We start from the raw sequence: 21,856 nt of genomic DNA, 5'->3' as shown, positions 1-21,856 counted from the left end.
TGTGGGATCTTCCTGGACTGGGGCACGAACCCGTGTCCCCTGCATCGGCAGGCGGACTCTCAACCACTGTGCCACCAGAGAAGCCCGAAATGAACAAATCTTAAATGTACACTTGCTGAGTTTTGACAGATGCGTACATGCACCTGTGTAACCCAAATCCCCATCAAGTTATAAAACATTATCATTATCCCACAAAGTTCCTTCCTGCCCCTTCCCAGTCTTTCCCTACCCCATCTCTACTTCCCCCCAGAGACAACCACTGTTCTGATATTTTTCTGCCCTAGTTTTACCTGTTTTAGAATTTCATGTGAATATAATCATACAGTATGTACTCTTTATGGAAGGCTTCTTAACCTCAATGTAATGTTTTTTGAGATTCTTCCATGTTGCTGCATATTATCAGTAGTCTATTTGCTTTTATTGCTGAGTATTTCGTCGTATGGGTACTCTACAGTTTGTCCATTCTCCTGTTGATTGTCCATTCTCCTGTTGAGGGACACGTGGACTATATTCTAGTTTGGATCAGTTATGATAAAGCTGCTATGAACATGCTTGTAAAAGTCTTTGTGAACATGTGTTTTCATTTCCCTTGGGAAAATATCTAGGAGTGGAATTGATGGGCCTAGATATGTGTGTGTTTAGTTTTGTAAGAAATTGCTGGTCATTTTTCCAAAACTGTACCTTATCTCCTTCTACTTTTACAAGAACTCCATGCATCTGGTTTTCTACTTCTAAGCCTTTGCTGTCATGGTGATTCTACTCAAATTCTCTCCCCCTCTACTCTTCCATCTAACTTCCTATTTAAATCCTATCATTTGTATGATCCCACCCCCCCCGTTGCATTTCAAAGTGATGTTTTTGAGTTCTTATAGTCCTTACCTGCCACTTTTTTTTAACAGCTTGAGATATAATTCATATACCATGCAAGTCATCCATGTAAAGTGTATAATTCAGTGCTTTTTAGTATATTCACAAATTTGTACAACCATCACCACTGTCTAATTCCAAAATATTTTCATCACCCCAAAAAGAAACCCTGTACCCATTAGCAGTTACTCCTCATTCTCTCTGACCCTGGCAACTATTATTCTGCTTTGTTTTTTGTTTTTTTTTTTTTTACTATTCTCTATAGATTTGCCTGTTCTGGACATTTCATGTAGCTCGAGTCATACAATATGTGGTCTTTTGTAGGCTGGCTTCTTTCATTTGGCATAATGTTTTCAAGGTTCATCCATGTTGTAACATGTGTCAGTATTTCATTCTTTTTTTCAGCTGAATAACATTCCATTATATAGATATACCATATTTTATTATCTATTAGTTGATGGGCATTTGAGTTGTTTCCACATTTTTGCTATTGAGAATAATACTGCTATGGATTTTTTGTGTGGATGTATGTGAATACCAAGGGGTGGAATCCCATGCCATTTGTGGATTTACTTCCTGCTGTCATCTTTTCATATTCTTTAGCTTGAGCATTACGCTTTATACTGTATTCCCACGTAATAGTCAAAATACAAGCTCATTCTTTTAAAGTGGCAGTAAATACATTTGTATGTATTGGGAGTCTCCAACTTAAGAAAGAGGGGTTTTCTGAGAGTTTTTGTTAGTGGAATCAAGTTACATTATCTTATTTATAAGAATATATGTGAATCCCAGGTCAATCAATAAAAATATATTTAGAGATATACTTGAAATGCTAAGGCTATTCCCTCTTCTCTCATACATCTACTTTTTGTTCATTTGTAAAGTACTTTAAAGTTTTGTGTCTGAAGAAATTTTATCCCCTTACGGTATAACTTATTTCGAGTTACCTTGCTCATTGCCTCCTCTTTTTGGAGTCCTAGTGGTGGTATGTTAGTCATGTTAAATAAAGACAAGGTGAATTGTTTCAAACAGTGCTAGTTATCTTAGTAGACATCACTAATCTTGGCATTTGTAGAACATTAGTTTGTACTATGTATTAGCTCTGAAGACCAACATGATTGCTTTTGTAGTAGATTTGTATTAAAGTAAAATTTTAGTCTTGAGACAAGCAAGAAAATGCCTTTACTAGAGTCTCTCTAAATATTTGCAGAGTAGTATTCCTGTAACATCTGTCTAATATTAAGAATAGAAATAAAATCTGTATTTGTTGATTAAACCTTCTTGGCTCAGAAAACGATCTTAGCTATAGTGGTAGGTAAATGGTCATTTACTATAAGGTAGAATTGAGGGTAGTGTTGATGTGGGAAGACAACATTTGTTGTATCTACCTTAATACTGAAGGAGAAGAGCTTTTAAATGGTAAGTTTTAATTGTTTATGTCATCTAGTCACTAAGATTTAAATTTTTAATTTTAGATGCTAAAGTTTTGCAGTACTATTTCAATCTGGGATTGCAGGTAAGAGTCCTGTTAAAATTGCTTTGATTAAAAAAAAAAACAAACCTCTAACTTAAAAACGTAAGCCGTTTTGATAATCAGACTCTTGAACCTTAAAACCCAAGAACACTATGAGGGACCTAAAAGATTTATTTCTGTCTTTATATCTCTGAAGATGACACAGGTCAGTTTTCTACTTTAACCTCCCAATACTTCAGTTTCTCTTATAAAAGAGTTGTAAACTGTCATGAGTGGGGGCCCTATGAAGTACAACTTCAGCATATATTGGCCTCCATATTTAACATCATATGCCAACCCTTCACTATGTTTTTCTATCTCGAAATAACAAATGGATTATTTATCCTGTTTACTTAAAACATTTTTGTGGCTATTTCTGCATTTTATGTGAAAAGTAATCCGACTAATTCAAAGACATTTAAAGAGCAGTATTATTTTTAAAGCACTCATGTGTTCATAGATATTTGCCAAACACTGATTTTTACCACTTCCCTGAGTTGTAGAAAGGGAGTACTGACAGATATCTTAATATCACTGAAAGGTGTCTCTGATTTCAGGTAAGAGCTCTTTTACTTTATACTTTCAGGGATCATTTTCCCCCTGAAATACACTTCTGATATAATAAGATGACACATTTTCTGAAAAGGAATGATGCATCTTAAGATTTGGCATATGACATAGTAAACCAGATAGTCTCCTGGATAATACTCAGATTTTCCAAGACACTGATTTCCCTAAAACATTGGACATATCATTTCCAGAAAACTATCTTTACTGACTGGCACACATTTATAATTTAAGAGTAGTAGAGTGGGTTTTTGTTCTCTGAGACTATATTTCCTAAATGCAGTTTCAAGAATTGAAAAAATAAAGTGCTTGCCCCTTCAGTTATGTTTGTTTATTATAGTCACCTGTGGAAACAAGGTGGAGGCAGTTTATTATTTGTTTATTTTTAGTATTTTTGTTTGTTTTAAATTTAAGTATAGTTGTACAACATTATACATTACGGGTGTACAGTATAGTGATTCACAATTTTTAAAGGTTATGCTCCATTTGTAGTTATTATAAAATATTGGCTGTATTCCCCGTGTTGTACAATATAGTCTCCTATATTTTACATCATGGGAATACAAGGAATTGTAGAATAGATATTTTAATATTTTCTAATATTAAAAGTAATAGCATCCATTATGGTGCATATGGAAAATACTAATGTGTAAAGAAAACCAAAATCACCTGTATAATCACTGTATACTTTGGTATATTTCCTTACAGCTTATATATTTATTTTATAAAATATGGACTATACTATGTAATTTTGTAAACTTTTAAGTTAAACAATATGAACACTTTTTCCTTAAATATTTGACACCATGATTTTTTTTATTGCCTGTATTTTATTCCATCATGGATATATCATAATTCATTCATCCAGTTTCTTGTTGTTGAATATTTAGGTCGTTAATTTTTTTTGCCTTTAAAAACAATGCTATAACAGACACCTTTGTATACAGATCATTGTGTATATCTCTAATTTCCTTAGGGTGCTTTCCTAAAATAATTCCTAGGCCCACGTATGAGATACAGAGGCTGCGAAAGATCTTAAAGTTGTTATAGAGAATAGATTTTCTAAATGTCATATCATTTAGTTCAAAAGTCATTGTTATCCCACCTGGAAATCATGGCCCAACTTTTTTTTTCAGTGAAGAATGGTACTAGTTTAAGAAAAGGAATAGTAAAGTGTTTTTTCCCTTTCTTGCCCAAGTGCTATCACCACAGCTTGTGGCACTCCATGGTCTGTATGCCACAGATGCAGGAGCAGCAGCAGCTTCATGTAGAGAATTATCCAGTCTGTACTGAGCCGTCACCTCTGGTGAATCAAACCATTCCTCAATTATACAGTGAGGTGGGGAGACGAGATGGCACACAGGCAGATGTATCAGCACATGGTAAGTATGTAATGAGATTCCCTGCAAGAAAGACAATTGGATTTTATTGTGTGTAATTTAATAATAGCCTTCAGATATTATACTAGACCAGCATTTCTTAAAGCATGGTATGTGAACCTTTTGGGGTCCCTGAGACCCTTTCAAGGGATCCATGAGGCTAAAAGTATTCATCATAATACACGGATTTTGTCCCTTTTTGCTGTGTTAGATTTGTATTAAGGGTGCAAAAATCAGTGGCGGGTAGAATAGCTGGCACCTAAGCACAAATCAAGGCAGGGGCACCAAACTGTGCTAGTACTTAGTGTCTTCACACTCATGATATAAAAATGCCAGTTTTATTTATTTTGTGTTTGATCAAAGACATTCTTATTTTACTAAATTTTTATTCTTTCAATAATTGTACTTAGTATTCTGTATGACAAAATAGGAAGTGTTCATAAAGCTCTCTGCATACTGACGTATAGTGATTAACTTTAAAGAAAAGGGTTGTAAGCTTGAGTTTCGAGCTAAACTAGCTGACTTTTCATGGAACACTATTTTTACTTGAAAGAGTGATAGACAGACTATGGTTATTCAGACTTGGGGATCCGGCAGACATTTTCTCAAATGAACACCTAAGCCTTATCACTTCGAGAAAAGCAACGGATAGTATTTTTTGTCAAAGAGAAAAATTCCAGCACTCAAATACATGTTATCCAAAATTCTAATTTTTATCTACCACCATGAGCTTGACAGCTTCCAATACTTCATTAACTCTTCTAATAAAATAGATGGTGGGGGGCTATTAATGAATGTGGTGTTTTACATTGTATAATGAAATGTGTCAACATTTGGTAGATCTGTATAACTCAGTGAAATAATATTTTCCCAATTACCAATGTATAATCTTACCTGTGCATGATTTAGTAAAATATCTATCCAAGATGCAAGATAAAACAATGGATTTTAATGTTAACAAAGTATGAAAAGTCCACATTGCTACTGACCTCTAAGAAATTACCACTTACCTAGTTGTGGTGTAGCATCAAAGAATATCTACAATTATCTGAAAAGCCTAATTATTAAGACTTCTCTCTTTTCCAGCTACATATCTGTATGAAGCCAGATTTTCTTAATATATTTCAAACTAAATGTATCATAATAGATAAAATACAGGAGCAGATATGAGAATCCAGCTGTCTTCTCTTAAGCCATACATTAGAGCCATACATTGTTTTACACTTGTACATTGCACAAGTGTAAAACAATGCCACTGGTCTCACAATTTTTGGGGGGGAAAATACAAATTTTTATGGAAAATGAGTTTAACATAATGGGTTTATTTTTACATGAGATAATATTTTTAACTTAGATTAATTCCTAATGTGGTAAATATTGATAGATAGAACCCACATAAACAAAAGCTATTTGGGATCCTCAATTTTTAAGAGTGTAAAGGGATCCTGAGACCAAAAAGTTTGAGACCTCTGTGCCAGACCATAAGGATGGTTGCTTTGTCTATAAGTTCACAGTATAATATAGATGGGGAGGCATTTTCAAGGATTTAGAGTAGGATCTTTGGACTGCCCTTCTTAGAATCAGCAGGAGGTAGAAGAAACGATGTGGACTAACCTAACCAAATCTGTTTTCCATTCCAGCAACTGCTACTTGATGGTTGTGATTTTGGCTAAGTTACTTAACCTCCCTAAGCCTGATTTTGTGTAAAGTGGGAAATAATGTATTTTATGATTTTCCAGTGTTGTTATAAGAACTATATGAAACCTTATATGTATAAGTATACTGTTCTGGTGCATGTGAGGAATGTGAATTTTCTTTCTCTCCTCCCTTAAAGAGTATTAATAGTTTTAGAATATTAGCACTATAGAATCTTATTCTTCATGTGGTGGTGTGATGTGGCCCATGGTAATAAAAATGAAAGTATCAACCTTTATTACATTTTTGTTCCATGTACCTTTTATAGAACTATTTTTATTGTAGTAAACATGAGACAGTGCCAGTCTTTACTTCACAAAACGAACGTAAGTTATCCCAAGTAATGAGGGACTCCTTTTTTAAAATATTTATATAGTTACTATAATAAGGTCAGAACAGCATCTATTTATTTCCATTGAAACTGGTGCATGGTAGTGAAAGTGCTGTAAATTTTAAATGATGCTAGCGTGTTCATGACATTCAAGAGATGACACTTAAAAGTTTGGTCTTTTGGGATGGTCTTCAGAGTTTTGCCTTCAAGTATAGACAAGACTGTAAAAACACCTGAGTTTTTAATTGCTAAAATAATACAAAATGGTTATTTGGATGGTGTGTGTTATACTGCAAAACTATTTGACAATGTAATTGTGACGAACTCTTATAAAAACTGAATTGACAAGAATGACTCTAGAGAACGTTTCTTAGTGTAGTCTGTTGATATCTAAATCATCCCAGGAACATAGCTGTCTCCAGGTAGAATACATTTGACACATTGTACATACATTTATATATTTAATTTTTCGTTTTTACTTTTTTTTAACATCTGTATTGGAGTATCATTGCTTTACAGTGGTGTGTTAGTTTCTGCTTTATAACAAAGTGAATCAGTTATACATATACATATGTTCCCATACATATGTTCCCATATCTCTTCCCTCTTGCGTCTCCCTCCCTCCCACACTCCCTATCCTACCCCTCTAGGTGGTCACAAAGCACCGAGCTGATCTCCCTGTGCTATGCGGCTGCTTCCCACTAGCTATCTACCTTATGTTTGGTAGTGTATATATGGCCATGCAACTCTCTCACTTTGTCCCAGCTTACCCTTCCCCCTCCCATATCCTCAAGTCCATTCTCTAGTAGGTCTGTGTCTTTATTCCCGTCTTACCCCTAGGTTCTTCATGACCTTTTTTTTTTCTTAGATTCCATATATATGTGTTAGCGTACAGTATTTGTCTTTCTCTTTCTGAGTTACTTCACTCTGTATGACAGACTCTAGGTCCATCCACCTCACTACAAATAACTCAATTTGTTTCTTTTTATGACTGAGTAATATTCCATTGTATATATGTGCCACATCTTTATCCATTCATCTGTTGATGGACACTTAGGTTGCTTGCATGTCCTGGCTATTGTAAATAGAGCTGCAATGAACATTGTGGTACATGACTCTTTTTGAATTATGGTTTTCTCAGGGTATATGCCCAGTAGTGGGATTGCTGGGTCGTATGGTAGTTCTATTTTTAGTTTTTTGAGGAACCTCCATACTGTTCTCCATGGTGGCTGTATCAATTTACATTCCCACCAACAGTGCAAGAGGGTTCCCTTTCCTGCACACCCTCTCCAGCAATTATTGTTTCTAGATTTTTTGATGATGGCCATTCTGACTGGTGTGAGATGATACCTCACTGTAGTTTTGATTTGCATTTCTCTAATGATTAATGATGTTGAGCAGTCTTTCATGTGTTTGTTGGCAATCTGTATATCTTCTTTGGATAAATGTCTGTTTAGGTCTTCTGCCCATTTTTGGTTTGGGTTCTTTGTTTTTTTGTTATTGAGCTACATGAGCTGCTTGTATATTTTGGAGATTAATCCTTTGTCAGTTGCTTCATTTGCAAATATTTTCTCCCATTCTGAGGGTTGTCTTTTGGTCTCGTTTATGGTTTCCTTTGCTGTGCAAAAGCTTTGAAGTTTCATTAGGTCCCATTTGTTTATTTTTGTTTTTATTTCCATTTCTCTAGCAGGTGAGTCAAAAAGGATCTTGCTGTGATTTATGTCATAGAGTGTCCTGCCTCTGTTTTCCTCAAAGAGTTTGATAGTTTCTGGCCTTACATTTAGGTCTTTGATCCATTTTGACCTTATTTTTGTGTACAGTGTTAGAGAGTGTTCTAATCTCATACTTTTACATGTACCTGTCCAGTTTTAGCAGCACCACTTATTGAAGAGGCTGTCCTTTCTACACTGTACATTCCTGCCTCCTTTATCAAAGATAAGGTGACTGGGGCTTCCCTGGTGGCGCGGTTGTTGAGAGTCCACCTGCCGATGCAGGGGATATGGGTTCGTGCCCCGGTCTGGGAAGATCACACATGCTGCGGAGCGGCTGGGCCTGTGAGCCATGGCCACTGAGCCTGCGCATCCGGAGCCTTTGCTCCACAACGGGAGAGGCCACAACAGTGAGAGGCCCGCGTACCGCAAAAAAAAAAAAAAGATAAGGTGACCATATGTGCGTGGGTTTATCTCTGGGCTTTCTGTCCTGTTCCACTGATCTGTATTTCTGTTTTTTGCCAGTACCATACTGTCTTGATTACTGTAGCTTTGTAGTATAGTCTAAAGTTAGGGAGCCTGATTCCTCCAGCTCTGTTTTTCATTCTCAAGATTGCTTTGGCGATTCTGGGTCTTTTGTTTTTCCATACAAATTGTGAAATTTTTTGTTCTAGTTCTGTGAAAAATTCCAGTGGTAGTTTGATAGGGATTGCATTGAATCTGTTGATTGCTTTGGGTAGTAGAGTCATTTTCACAATGTTGATTCTTCCAATCCAAGAACATGGTATATCTCTCCATCTATTTGTATCATCTTTAATTACTTTCATCAGTGTCTTATAATTTTCTGCATACAGGTCTTTTGTCTCCTTAGGTAGGTTTTTTTTTTTTTACATCTTTATTGGAGTATAATTGCTTTACAGTGGTGTCTTAGTTTCTGCTTTATAACAAAGTGAATCAGTTATACATATACATATTTTCCCATATCTCTTCCCTCTTACGTCTCCCTCCCTCCCACCCTCCCTGTCCCACCCCTACAGGCGGTCACAAAGCACCGAGCTGATCTCCCTGTGCTATGCGGCTGCTTCCCACTAGCTATCTACCTTACGTTTGGTAGTGTATTTATGTCCATGCCTCTCTCTCGCTTTGTCACAGCTTGCCCTTCCTCCTCCCCATAACCTCAAGTCCATTCTGTAGTAGGTCTGTGTCTTTATTCCTGTCTTACCCCTAGGTTCTTCATGACATTTTTTTTTCTTAAATTCCTTATATATGTGTTAGCATACGGTATTTGTCTTTGTCTTTCTGACTTACTTCACTCTGTATGACAGACTCTAGGTCTATCCACCTCATTACAAATAGCTCAAGTTCGTTTCCTTTTATGGCTGAGTAATATTCCATTGTATATATGTGCCACATCTTCTTTATCCATTCATCCGATGATGGACACTTAGGTTGTTTCCATCTCCTGGCTATTGTATATAGAGCTGCAATGAACATTTTGGTACGTGATTCGTTTTGAATTATGGTTTTCTCAGGGTATATGCCCAGTAGTGGGATTGCTGGGTCGTATGGTAGTTCTATTTTTAGTTTTTTGAGGAACCTCCATACTGTTCTCCATGGTGGCTGTATCAATTTACATTCCCACCAACAGTGCAAGAGGGTTCCCTTTCCTGCACACCCTCTCCAGCAATTATTGTTTCTAGATTTTTTGATGATGGCCATTCTGACTGGTGTGAGATGATACCTCACTGTAGTTTTGATTTGCATTTCTCTAATGATTAATGATGTTGAGCAGTCTTTCATGTGTTTGTTGGCAATCTGTATATCTTCTTTGGATAAATGTCTGTTTAGGTCTTCTGCCCATTTTTGGTTTGGGTTCTTTGTTTTTTTGTTATTGAGCTACATGAGCTGCTTGTATATTTTGGAGATTAATCCTTTGTCAGTTGCTTCATTTGCAAATATTTTCTCCCATTCTGAGGGTTGTCTTTTGGTCTCGTTTATGGTTTCCTTTGCTGTGCAAAAGCTTTGAAGTTTCATTAGGTCCCATTTGTTTATTTTTGTTTTTATTTCCATTTCTCTAGCAGGTGAGTCAAAAAGGATCTTGCTGTGATTTATGTCATAGAGTGTCCTGCCTCTGTTTTCCTCAAAGAGTTTGATAGTTTCTGGGCCTTACATTTAGGTCTTTGATCCATTTTGACCTTATTTTTGTGTACAGTGTTAGAGAGTGTTCTAATCTCATACTTTTACATGTACCTGTCCAGTTTTAGCAGCACCACTTATTGAAGAGGCTGTCCTTTCTACACTGTACATTCCTGCCTCCTTTATCAAAGATAAGGTGACTGGGGCTTCCCTGGTGGCGCGGTTGTTGAGAGTCCACCTGCCGATGCAGGGGATATGGGTTCGTGCCCCGGTCTGGGAAGATCACACATGCTGCGGAGCGGCTGGGCCTGTGAGCCATGGCCACTGAGCCTGCGCATCCGGAGCCTTTGCTCCACAACGGGAGAGGCCACAACAGTGAGAGGCCCGCGTACCGCAAAAAAAAAAAAAAGATAAGGTGACCATATGTGCGTGGGTTTATCTCTGGGCTTTCTGTCCTGTTCCACTGATCTGTATTTCTGTTTTTTGCCAGTACCATACTGTCTTGATTACTGTAGCTTTGTAGTATAGTCTAAAGTTAGGGAGCCTGATTCCTCCAGCTCTGTTTTTCATTCTCAAGATTGCTTTGGCGATTCTGGGTCTTTTGTTTTTCCATACAAATTGTGAAATTTTTTGTTCTAGTTCTGTGAAAAATTCCAGTGGTAGTTTGATAGGGATTGCATTGAATCTGTTGATTGCTTTGGGTAGTAGAGTCATTTTCACAATGTTGATTCTTCCAATCCAAGAACATGGTATATCTCTCCATCTATTTGTATCATCTTTAATTACTTTCATCAGTGTCTTATAATTTTCTGCATACAGGTCTTTTGTCTCCTTAGGTAGGTTTTTTTTTTTTTACATCTTTATTGGAGTATAATTGCTTTACAGTGGTGTCTTAGTTTCTGCTTTATAACAAAGTGAATCAGTTATACATATACATATTTTCCCATATCTCTTCCCTCTTACGTCTCCCTCCCTCCCACCCTCCCTGTCCCACCCCTACAGGCGGTCACAAAGCACCGAGCTGATCTCCCTGTGCTATGCGGCTGCTTCCCACTAGCTATCTACCTTACGTTTGGTAGTGTATTTATGTCCATGCCTCTCTCTCGCTTTGTCACAGCTTGCCCTTCCTCCTCCCCATAACCTCAAGTCCATTCTGTAGTAGGTCTGTGTCTTTATTCCTGTCTTACCCCTAGGTTCTTCATGACATTTTTTTTTCTTAAATTCCTTATATATGTGTTAGCATACGGTATTTGTCTTTGTCTTTCTGACTTACTTCACTCTGTATGACAGACTCTAGGTCTATCCACCTCATTACAAATAGCTCAAGTTCGTTTCCTTTTATGGCTGAGTAATATTCCATTGTATATATGTGCCACATCTTCTTTATCCATTCATCCGATGATGGACACTTAGGTTGTTTCCATCTCCTGGCTATTGTATATAGAGCTGCAATGAACATTTTGGTACGTGATTCGTTTTGAATTATGGTTTTCTCAGGGTATATGCCCAGTAGTGGGATTGCTGGGTCATATGGTAGTTTATTTGTACTTTTCTAAGGAACCTCCATACTGTTCTCCATAGTGGCTGTACCAATTCACATTCCCACCAGCAGTGCAAGGGTGTTCCCTTTTCTCCACACCCTCTCCAGCATTTATTGTCTAGATTTTTTGATGATGGCCATTCTGACTGGTGTGAGATGATATCTCATTGTAGTTTTGATTTGCATTTCTCTAATCACGATGTTGGGCATTCTTTCATGTGTTTGTTGGCAGTTTGTATATCTTCTTTGGAGAAATGTCTGTATAGGTCTTCTGCCCATTTTTGGAATGGATTGTTTGTTTTTTTGTTATTGAGCTGCACGTGCTGCTTATAAATTTTGGAGATTAATCCTTTGTCAGTTGCTTCATTTGCAAATATTTTCTCCCATTCTGAGGGTTGTCCTTTGGTCTTGTTTATGGTTTCCTTTGCTGTGCAAAAGCTTTGAAGTTTCATTAGGTCCCATTTGTTTATTTTTGTTTTTATTTCCATTTCTCTAGGAGGTGGGTCAAAAAGGATCTTGCTGTGATTTATGTCATAGAGTGTTCTGCCTATGTTTTCCTCTAAGAGTTTGATAGTTTCTGGCCTTACAGTTAGGTCTTTAATCCATTTTGAGCTTATTTTTGTGTATGGTGTTAGGGAGTGATCTAATCTCATACTTTTACATGTAGCTGTCCAGTTTTCCCAGCACCACTTATTGAAGAGGCTGTCCTTTCTCCACTGTACCTTCCTGCCTCCTTTATCAAAGATAAGGTGACCGTATTCTATGTTTCTGTTTTTGTGCCAGTACCATACTGTCTTGATTACTGTAGCTTTGTAGTATAGTCTGAAGTCAGGGAGCCTGATTCCTCCAGCTCCGTTTTTCATTCTCAAGATTGCTTTGGCTATTCGGGGTCTTTTGTGTTTCCATACAAATTGTGAAATTTTTTTGTTCTAGTTCTGTGAAAAATGCCAGTGGTAGTTTGATAGGGATTGCATTGAATCTGTAGATTGCCTTGGGTAGTAGAGTCATTTTCACAATGTTGATTCTTCCAATCCAAGAACATGGTATATCTCTCCATCTATTTGTATCATCTTTAATTTCTTTCATCAGTGTCTTATAATTTTCTGCATACAGATCTTTTGTCTCCTTAGGTAGGTGTATTCCTAGATATTTTATTCTTTTTGTTGCAGTGGTAATAGAATGTTTTCTTGATTTCACTTTCAGATTTTTCATCATTAGTGTATAAGAATGCCAGAGATTTCTGTGCATTAATTTTGTATCCTGCTACTTTACCAAATTCATTGATTATCTCTTGTAGTTTTCTGGTAGCATCTTTAGGATTCTCTATGTATAGTATCATGTCATCTGCAAACAGTGAAGCTTTACTTCTTCTTTTCCGATTTGGATTCCTTTTATTTCCTTCTCTTCTCTGATTGCTGTGGCTAAAGCTTCCAAAACTATGTTGAATAAGAGTGGTGAGAGTGGGCAACCTTGTCTTGTTCCTGATCTTAGTAGAAATGCTTTCAGTTTTTCACCATCGAGGACGATATTGGCTGTGGGTTTGTCATATATGGCCTTTATTATGTTGAGGAAAGTTCCCTGTATGCCTACTTTCTAGAGGTTTTTTATGGTAAAGGGGTGTTGAATTTTGTCAAAAGCTTTCTCTGCATCTATTGAGTTGATCATATGGTTTTTCTCCTTCAATTTGTTAATATGGTGTATCACGTTGATTGATTTGTGTATATTGAAGAATCCTTGGATTCCTGGAATAAACCCCACTTGATCATGGTGTATGATCCTTTTAATGTGCTGTTGGATTCTGTTTGCTAGTATTTTGTTGAGGACTTTTGCATCTATGTTCATCAGTGATATTGGCCTGTAGTTTTCTTTCTTTGTGACATCCTTGTCTGGTTTTGGTATCAACGTGACGGTGGTCCCGTAGAATTGAGTTTGGGAGTGTTTCTCCCTCTGCTATATTTTGGAAAAGCTTGAGAAGGATGGGTTTTAGCTGGTCTCTAAATGTTTGATAGAGTTCGCCTGTGAAGCCGTCTGGTCGTGGGCTTTTGTTTGTTGCAAGATTTTTAATCACAGTTTCAATTTCATTACTTTTGATTGGTCTGTTCATATTTTGTTTTTCTTCCTGATTCAGTCTAGGCAGGTTGTGCATTTCTAAGAAGTTCATTTTATTGGCATACAGTTGCTTGTAGTAATCTCTCATGATCTTTTGCATTTCTGCAGTGTCAGTTGTTACTTCTCGTTTTTCATTTCTAATTCTATTGCTTTGAGTCTTCTCCCTTTTTTTCTTGATGAGTCTTGCTAATGGCTTATCAATTTTGTTTATCTTCTCAAAGAACCAGTTTTTAGTTTTATTGATGTTTGCTATCGTTTTCTTCATTTCTTTTTCATTTATTTCTGATCTGATATTTATGATTTCCTTCCTTCTGCTAACTTTGGGGTTTTTTTGTTCTTTCTCTAATTGCTTGAGGTGCAAGGTTAGGTTGTTTATTCGAGATGTCTCCTGTTTCCTAAGGTAGGATTATATTGCTCTAAACTTCCCTCTTAGAACTGCTTTTGCTGCATCCCATAGGTTTTGGGTCGTCGTGTCTCCATTGTCATTTGTTTCTTGGTATTTTTTTTATCTCCTCTTTGATTTCTTCTGTGATCACTTCGTTATTAAGTAGTGTATTGTTTAGCCTCCATGTGTTTGTATTTTTTACAGATCTTTTCCTGTAATTGATACCTAGTCTCATAGCGTTGTGGTCGGAAAAGAAACTTGATACAATTTCAATTTTCTTAAATTTACCAAGGCTTGATTTGTGACCCAGGATATGATCTATCCTGGAGAATATTCCATGAGCACTTGAGAAAAATGTGTGTTCTGTTGTTTTGGATGGAATGTCCTATAAATATCAATTAAGTCCATCTTGTTTAATGTATCATTTAAAGCTTGTGTTTCCTTATTTATTTTCATTTTGGATGATCTGTCCATTGGTGAAAGTGGGGTGTTAAAGTCCCCTACTCTGAATGTGTTACTGTCGATTTCCCCTTTTATGGCTGTTAGTATTTGCCTTATGTATTGAGGTGCTCCTATGTTGGGTGCATAAATATTTACAATTGTTATATCATCTTCTTGGATTGATCCCTTGATCATTATGTAGTGTCCTTCTTTGTCTCTTGTAATAGTCTTTATTTTAAAGTCTATTTTGTCTGATATGAGAATTGATACTCCAGCTTTCTTTTGATTTCCATTTGCATGGAATATCTTTTTCTATCCCCTCACTTTCAGTCTGTATGTGTCCCTAGGTCTGAAGTGGGTCTCTTGTAGACAGCATATATATGGGTCTTGTTTTTGTATCCATTCAGCCAGTCTGTGTCTTTTGGTGGGTGCATTTAATCCATTTACATTTAAGGTAATCATCGATATGTATGTTCCTATTCCCATTTTCTTAATTGTTTTGGGTTTGTTATTGTAGGTCTTTTCCTTCTCTTGTGTTTCTTGCCTCGAGAAGTTCCTTTAGCGTTTGTTGTAAAGCTGGTTTGGTGATGCTGAACTCTCTCAGCTTTTCCTTGTCTGCAAAGGTTTTAATTTCTCCATCAAATCTGAATGAGATCCTTGCTGGGTAGAGTAATCTTGGTTGCACGTTGTTCTCCTTCATCACTTTAAATATGTCCTGCTACTCCCTTCTGGCTTGCAGAGTTTCTGCTGAAAGATCAGCTGTTAACCTTATGGGGATTCCCTTGTGTGTTATTTGTTGTTTTTCCTTTGGTGTTTTTAATATGTTTTCTTTGTATTTAATTTTTGACAGTTTGATTAATATGTGTCTTGGTGTGTTTCTCCTTGGATTTATCCTCTGTGGGACGCTCTGTGCTTCCTGGACTTGATTAACTATTTCCTCTCCCATATTAGGGAAGTTTTCAACTATAATCTCTTCAAATATTTTCTCAGTCCCTTTCTTTTTCTCTTCTTCTTCTGGGACCCCTGTACTCCGAATGTTGGTGTGTTTAATGTTGTCCCAGAGGTCTCTGAGACTGTCCTCAGTTCTTTTCATTCTTTTTTCTTTATTCTGCTCTGCAGTAGTTATTTCTACTATTTTATCTTCCAGGTCACTTATCCGTTCTTCTGCCTCAGTTATTCTGCTATTGATCCCTTCTAGAGTACTTTTAATTTCATTTATTGTGTTGTTCCTCGTTGCTTGTTTCCTCTTTAGTTCTTCTAGGTCCTTGTTAAATGTTTCTTGCATTTTCTCTATTCTGTTTCCAAGATTTTGGATCATCTTTACTATCATTATTCTGAATTGTTTTTCAGGTAGACTGCCTATTTCCTCTTCATTTGTTAGGTCTGGTGGGTTTTTACCTTGCTCGTTCATCTGCTGTGTGTTTTTCTGTCTTCTCATTTTGCTTATCTTACTGTGTTTGGGGTCTCCTTTTTGCAGGCTGCAGGTTTGTACTTCCCATTGTTTTTGGTGTCTGCCCCCAGTGGGTGAGGTTGGTTCAGTGGGCTGTGTAGGCTTCCTGGTGGAGGGGACTGGTGCCTGTGTTCTGGTGGATGAGGCTGGAGCTTGTCTTTCTGGTGGCACATCCCCGTCTGGTGGTGTGTTTTGGGGTGTCTGTGGACTTATGATTTAAGCAGCCAGCCTCTCTGCTAATGGGTGGGGTTGTGTTCCTGTGTTGCTAGTTTTTTGGCATAGGGTGTCCCGCACTGTAGCTTGCTGGTCGTTGAATGAAGCTGGGTGTTGGTGTTGAGATGGAGATCTCTGGGAGATTTTTGCTGTTTGATAGTATGTGGAGCTGGGAGGTCTCTTGTGGACCAGTGTCCTGAAGTTGGCTCTCCCACCTCAAAGGCACAGCACTGACTCCTGGCTGCAGCACCAAGAGCCTTTCATCCACACAGCTCAGAATAAAAGGGAGAAAAAGTAGAAAGAAAGAGAGGATAAGATAAAGTAAGATAAAATAGTTATTAAAATAAAAAATAATTATTAAGAGAAAACAATTTTTAAAGTAAAACAAAACAAAAAAAACCGATGGACAGAACCCTAGGACAGATGGTGAAAGGAAAGCTCTACAGACAAAATCTCACAGAGAAGCATACACATACTCACAAAAAGTGGAAAAGGGGCAAAATAATATATCTTGCTCTCAACGTCCACCTCCTCAATATGGGATGATTCGTTGTCTATTCAGGTGTTCCGCAGATGCAGGTTACATCAAGTTGATTGTGGAGATTTAATCAGCTACTCCTGAGGCTGCTGGGCAAGATTTCCGTTTCTCTTCTTTGTTCTCACAGCTCCCGGGGCTCAGGTTTGGATTTGGCCCCGCCTCTGCGTGTAGGTCGCTGGAGGGCGTCTGTTCTTCGCTCAGACAGGACGGGGTTAAAGGAGCCGCTGATCTGGGGGCTCTGGCTTGCTCTGGCCGGGGTGGGGGGGGGCGGGAGGGGCATGGAGTGCGGGGCGAGCCTTCGTCGGCAGACACCGGCATGACGTTGCACCAGCCTGAGGCGTGCCGTGCATTCTCCCGGGGAAGTTGTCCTTGGATCATGGGACCCTGGCAGTGGCGGGCTGCACAGGCTCCCGGGAGGGCAGGTGTGTATCGTGACCTGTGCTCGCACACAGGCTTCTTGGTGGCTGCAGCAGCGGCCTTAGCGTCTCATGCCCGTCTCTGGGGTCCGCGCTTTAGCCGCCGCTCGCGCCCATCTCTGGAGCTCCTTTAAGCAGCGCTCTTAATCCCCTCTCCTCACACACCAGGAAACACACAGGGAAGAAAAAGTCTCTTGCCTCTTCGGCAGGTCCAGACTTTTCCCCAGACTCCCTCCCTCCCGGCCAGCCATGGCGCACTAACCCCCTTCAGGCTGTGTTCACGCCGCCAACCCCAGTCCTCTCCCGGCGCTCCCACCGAAGCCCGAGCCTCAGCTCCCAGCTCCGCCCACCCCGGCGGGTGAGCAGACAAGCCTCTCGGGCTTGTGAGTGCTGGTTGGCCCGATCCTCTGTGCGGAAATCTCTCCGCTTTGCTCTCCGCACTCCTGTTGCTGCGCTCTCCTCCCCGGCTCCGAAACTTCCCCCTCCACCACCTGCAGTCTCCACCCCCGAAGGGGCTTCCTAGTGTGTGGAAACCTTTGTTCCTTCACATCTCCCTCCCACTGGTGTAGATGTATTTCTGATGTATCTGTGGGGAGGAAGGTGATCTATGCATCCTACTCTTCTGCCATCTTCCTATATTTAATTTTTTTAGTTAGAAAATTTTCATATTATCTTTTAGTAGCCTGTTTTAGTCACTAATGTTCATATCTAAAGTGCTCCTGCTGCAATTGCTATGATCTTTCTTGGAGTTAATGCTAAATTTCATTTTTACCTGTAAGAACATCCATTTATGTTGATGTTAATGAATCTTTGTATATGAAGTGTACTGTATGCTTTCTTTGTTTCAGGTACTTTTCCAAATGCTGACCCTGCATCTGTCCCTCATGGAGCATTCTATTATCCAGTGATGTCAGATCCCTGTGGGCAGCGACCTTTGCCAGGTTTTGATTCCTGCCTTCCTGTTGTGCCAGATTATCCCTGTGTTGCCCCCTGGCATCCAGTCAGTGCAGCATATGTTGGTTCTCAAATTCGTGGTGCTATGAGTCCTGGGCCACTTGCCTATATTGCTTCACCTCCCTCACCTTCTCATTGTGTACCTCAGAATATGTAAGATTCAGCAGTATGATGTGTTCTTGCACTGCCATTTTTCTTATTGTTTGGTTTTTAAAAAGTGTTTTATGTTAGTGTTTAAGTGATTTAGAGTGGTTACTGTTGTATCTGTCTTTAAGATTATTTTACCTTTTGATTTAAAATAGTACTTTAAAATAAAGGAATATTTCTTTGGGTTGTGAATAAGGACATTGAGGTGAATGTACAACTAGCCCCATATCTGAGCATATTTCATTGTATTCAGCTGTTTTCCTGTCAGCCAGCTTGTCAACTTTGTATTAGCTGATGGTACCAATTGATAAATGGAGTAAATCTTACAAACTATTGCCTTGGTTCCGATGTCACACATAATATTAAACCATGCAAAATTGGAAAAACTACTTTTTCCTAGAAAATGAAACAACAAAACCAAGAGCATTTGCTTCTGGGTAACTAGCTTAATATTAAGTGAGAGTGCTCTTCAGGTTTCTTAAGAATTGTCTGATCTGAGTTGTGTTCTATGATATTAATCAGTTCTGAAGGCACATGGTGCTCTGCTTTAGATTTATCCCATGTGCTGTTGTTTAATATTGGATTTATGTAACCATTTTCCTGCACAGTATTGATGTCCTTTGCACATTTAGCAGTAAATAAAAATTAGCATTTAAAATTGCTAAAATGAGTGAGATTTTCTTTTGCTTTTTCATGGCAGCAAAGAGTACCAGACATTTGATTGTTCCCATATGTTTTCCCCCTAGTATTTTGGTTGCCAGAAAATGTGAATTTATAGCATGGATTGGCAGGGTCAGTTGAAATGTTATTTAATCTCAAGACATTGCAATGCATACTACCATATCCAGTTCTTTTCCCTTAAGAATGTCCCTTTAAGTTGTGTTTGTTTTTTTTTAAAAAATCTGTTAATTCTCTTAGGGAACTTTAATCTAGACTTACTTTCTCATTGTCCTATATTTCTTATGGTTGTTGAATCTTTAAATTGTTGTTTAGATTTATCTTGTATCTCTTCAGGCCTGCCTTGTCTTCAGCTTTCTGTGAGACACATTTTATAAGCCCTTCTGCCTTCTCCCTTCTCTCTCTTTCATCTACTCAAAGACTACAAGATTTTCTCTATTCATTCAGTTCTCCTCTGAGGGGTAATTCATCATGAATGCTTTGCTCTGTCTCACCTACAAATAGCTATTTTAAAAGTGTTCTTCGGTTGCCGCAAAACCTACTTATATTGCCTCCTTTAAAAGTTATTTATGCTTGTGAACCATTCTGTTCTTTCCCACCTTTCAGCTATACCCCAGGCAAAAAGAACCAATTGAGACTCAGGGCTCAAGGTGCTTGAACAGGTTAAAGAACTAGAGTGGAATCCATTGCAAAGAAGATATCCTGTCTTCAGTATACTGTTCTCAAGATGATTGATAACAATGAGCTTCAAATCAGTCAGTGTACTAGTTAAGGCTGCTTCGTAATAGACATGGAACTGGTAGTGTTTTGGTTTTGCATCCTGGATCTTTACAAGTCCTTGCTCTACAAGTTGGCATCTGACAACTTTAATAAAGAAAGATGGGCAACAGTGCACTGATCTTTCTAACAACCTCTGTATTAATGTTTCAGCTTTTTCTCTGCTAACCTCCTGGGTTCTCAATTTGTGCAGCCTACAGATTGTTTTATGTTTAAAGGTTTATTTTAGTCAAGTTTGAAACATGGAACAACCCCTCTCCAACATTTTTCAAATATGCCAGCATTTCTGAAATGTACGTAACTCACAGCAAGTGATTGTCCTGTATCTTCAACTGTCAGTGGTTCACTAATTAGCTTCTAAGCAGTGTTTTAGAAGGTTGTAGTCTATCTTGAGAATGTGGATCTGGAAATTGTGTGGTTTTGAGATAAGTACATTTGCCTTAGGCTTCCAGTTGATTTGTTTATTTTTTAAACTTGTAGGTTGCTGCCTTGCCTTGATTTCCATTACTAATTTAATGCAGTTTAATGAGATGCTTATTATTAACTTAAAAACCCAGGATCAACCTAATTGTTGTTACCAGTGTTGAAATTAATGGTATGAATGGTCTGTTTAAATCATACTAGTCCACTTGTTTATGCTTTACAGTCACACTTCTCTAAGAAATAATCAAGGAGTGAGCCCTGACCCTCCTATTGTTTTGTGAGTTGGGAGGGTGAAGGTAACCTGTACTGCAGCAGAAGTCTGCAGCGGGTTTTTTTTTTTGGGGGGGGGGGTACGCGGGCCTCTCACTGTTGTGGCCTCTCCCGCTGCGGAGCACAGGCTCCGGATGCGCAGGCTCAGCGGCCATGGCTCATGGGGCCCAGCCGCTCCGCGGCATGTGGGATCTTCCTGGACTGGGGCACGAACCCATGTCCCCTGCATCGGCAGGCGGACTCTCAACCACTGCGCCACCAGGGAAGCCCTGCAGTGGTTTTTGAAGGCAGCTTCTGGGTTAAAAACAAAGTGGTCTTTCTGGTAAAAAACAAAAAACAAAAAACCTAAGACTTAACATGTTTAATCAACCTATAGTATAAGCATAGTGGTAGACTTTTTACATATAACCTCTGTAGTTGCTTTTGATATTACAAAAGACATCTTTGTCTTTTTTTCTGTTGTTATACCCAACTTTCAACCATTGAGACTTGTTGGGGGAAGGAGGATATAAAGGCACTGTGGTTTGTTCTGGACCCTTTACTTTCACCGCCTTCCTGAGATAAATCTGGTTTACACCAAAGGTAGAAAGCTGGATCATTTCCATAGTGAGGAAGAACAATTAGAATTCATTTTTATGCTGTGTATATTTATTCTCAAAACTAATTGTGGTTTTCTGCCTTGATTAAGAGCAGATGAAAATATTGAATCTGTTTTACTGTTGAAATTCAAGACTTGTGAATTTAAAACATCTTTCATTTCCTTAGAGCCTATAATCAAGGCATAACCTTTTAATTAGCTTTGGAAGTAAAAGTATAAACAAATCATGATTTTTTTATGCGAACACCATACATTCAGAACTTAATTCAGATATAAATCTCCATGAATAATGAAATAGTCCATTGGAGAAGGGTAGGGCATGAACTTAATCTAGATTTTTCTAAATCTGGGTCAAATTTTGTCCATTTTACATGAAATCTCTTTGAGGCCATTTATATTTCCATTTATAATAAAAAGAATTCAGGAGAACTAATACAGCAAAAGGCAACCTCTTGTTTCCCCCATCTTAGCTAGAATGTTAAATTTCAGTTGGAGCAACTTGATTTAGAACACTTGTCTTCTCTCCTGCCTCAGTCATCAAAGGCAGTTTCAGGGATGTGTGGGGTGCCTGTATGTGGAAAGATGGAGCTTCAGGAAAGGATGGACCTGAGTTTAGGTAACTACCCTACTGAGTGACTAAAACTGCTTTAGAATGATAAATCTGGGTATCATCTCAAAATAATCTGGGGGGTGGGGTTTATAGATGAAGATAAGCTGCAT

At 38.3% G+C, this 21,856-nt stretch overlaps 1 protein-coding gene across 1 annotated transcript in view; it reads left to right on the top strand.

Moving 5' to 3' along the window:
- The window catches only part of ALG13 (ALG13 UDP-N-acetylglucosaminyltransferase subunit), a 76,874-nt gene extending 57,817 nt beyond the window's left edge, over positions 1–19,057 (top strand). Inside the window, 3 exon segments of the mRNA XM_060137284.1 lie at positions 2,343–2,383; positions 4,146–4,329; positions 18,138–19,057. Coding sequence (XP_059993267.1) covers positions 2,343–2,383; positions 4,146–4,329; positions 18,138–18,400 — 488 coding nt within the window. The 3' untranslated portion in view covers positions 18,401–19,057.
- Positions 19,058–21,856: the final 2,799 nt, after the last annotated feature.

The sequence above is a fragment of the Lagenorhynchus albirostris genome, chromosome X (assembly GCF_949774975.1).
Source record: "Lagenorhynchus albirostris chromosome X, mLagAlb1.1, whole genome shotgun sequence".
Classification (NCBI taxonomy): Eukaryota; Metazoa; Chordata; class Mammalia; order Artiodactyla; family Delphinidae; genus Lagenorhynchus; species Lagenorhynchus albirostris.
Note: the sequence above shows the minus strand (reverse complement) of the source record. Positions and strands in the feature narration are given on the sequence as shown.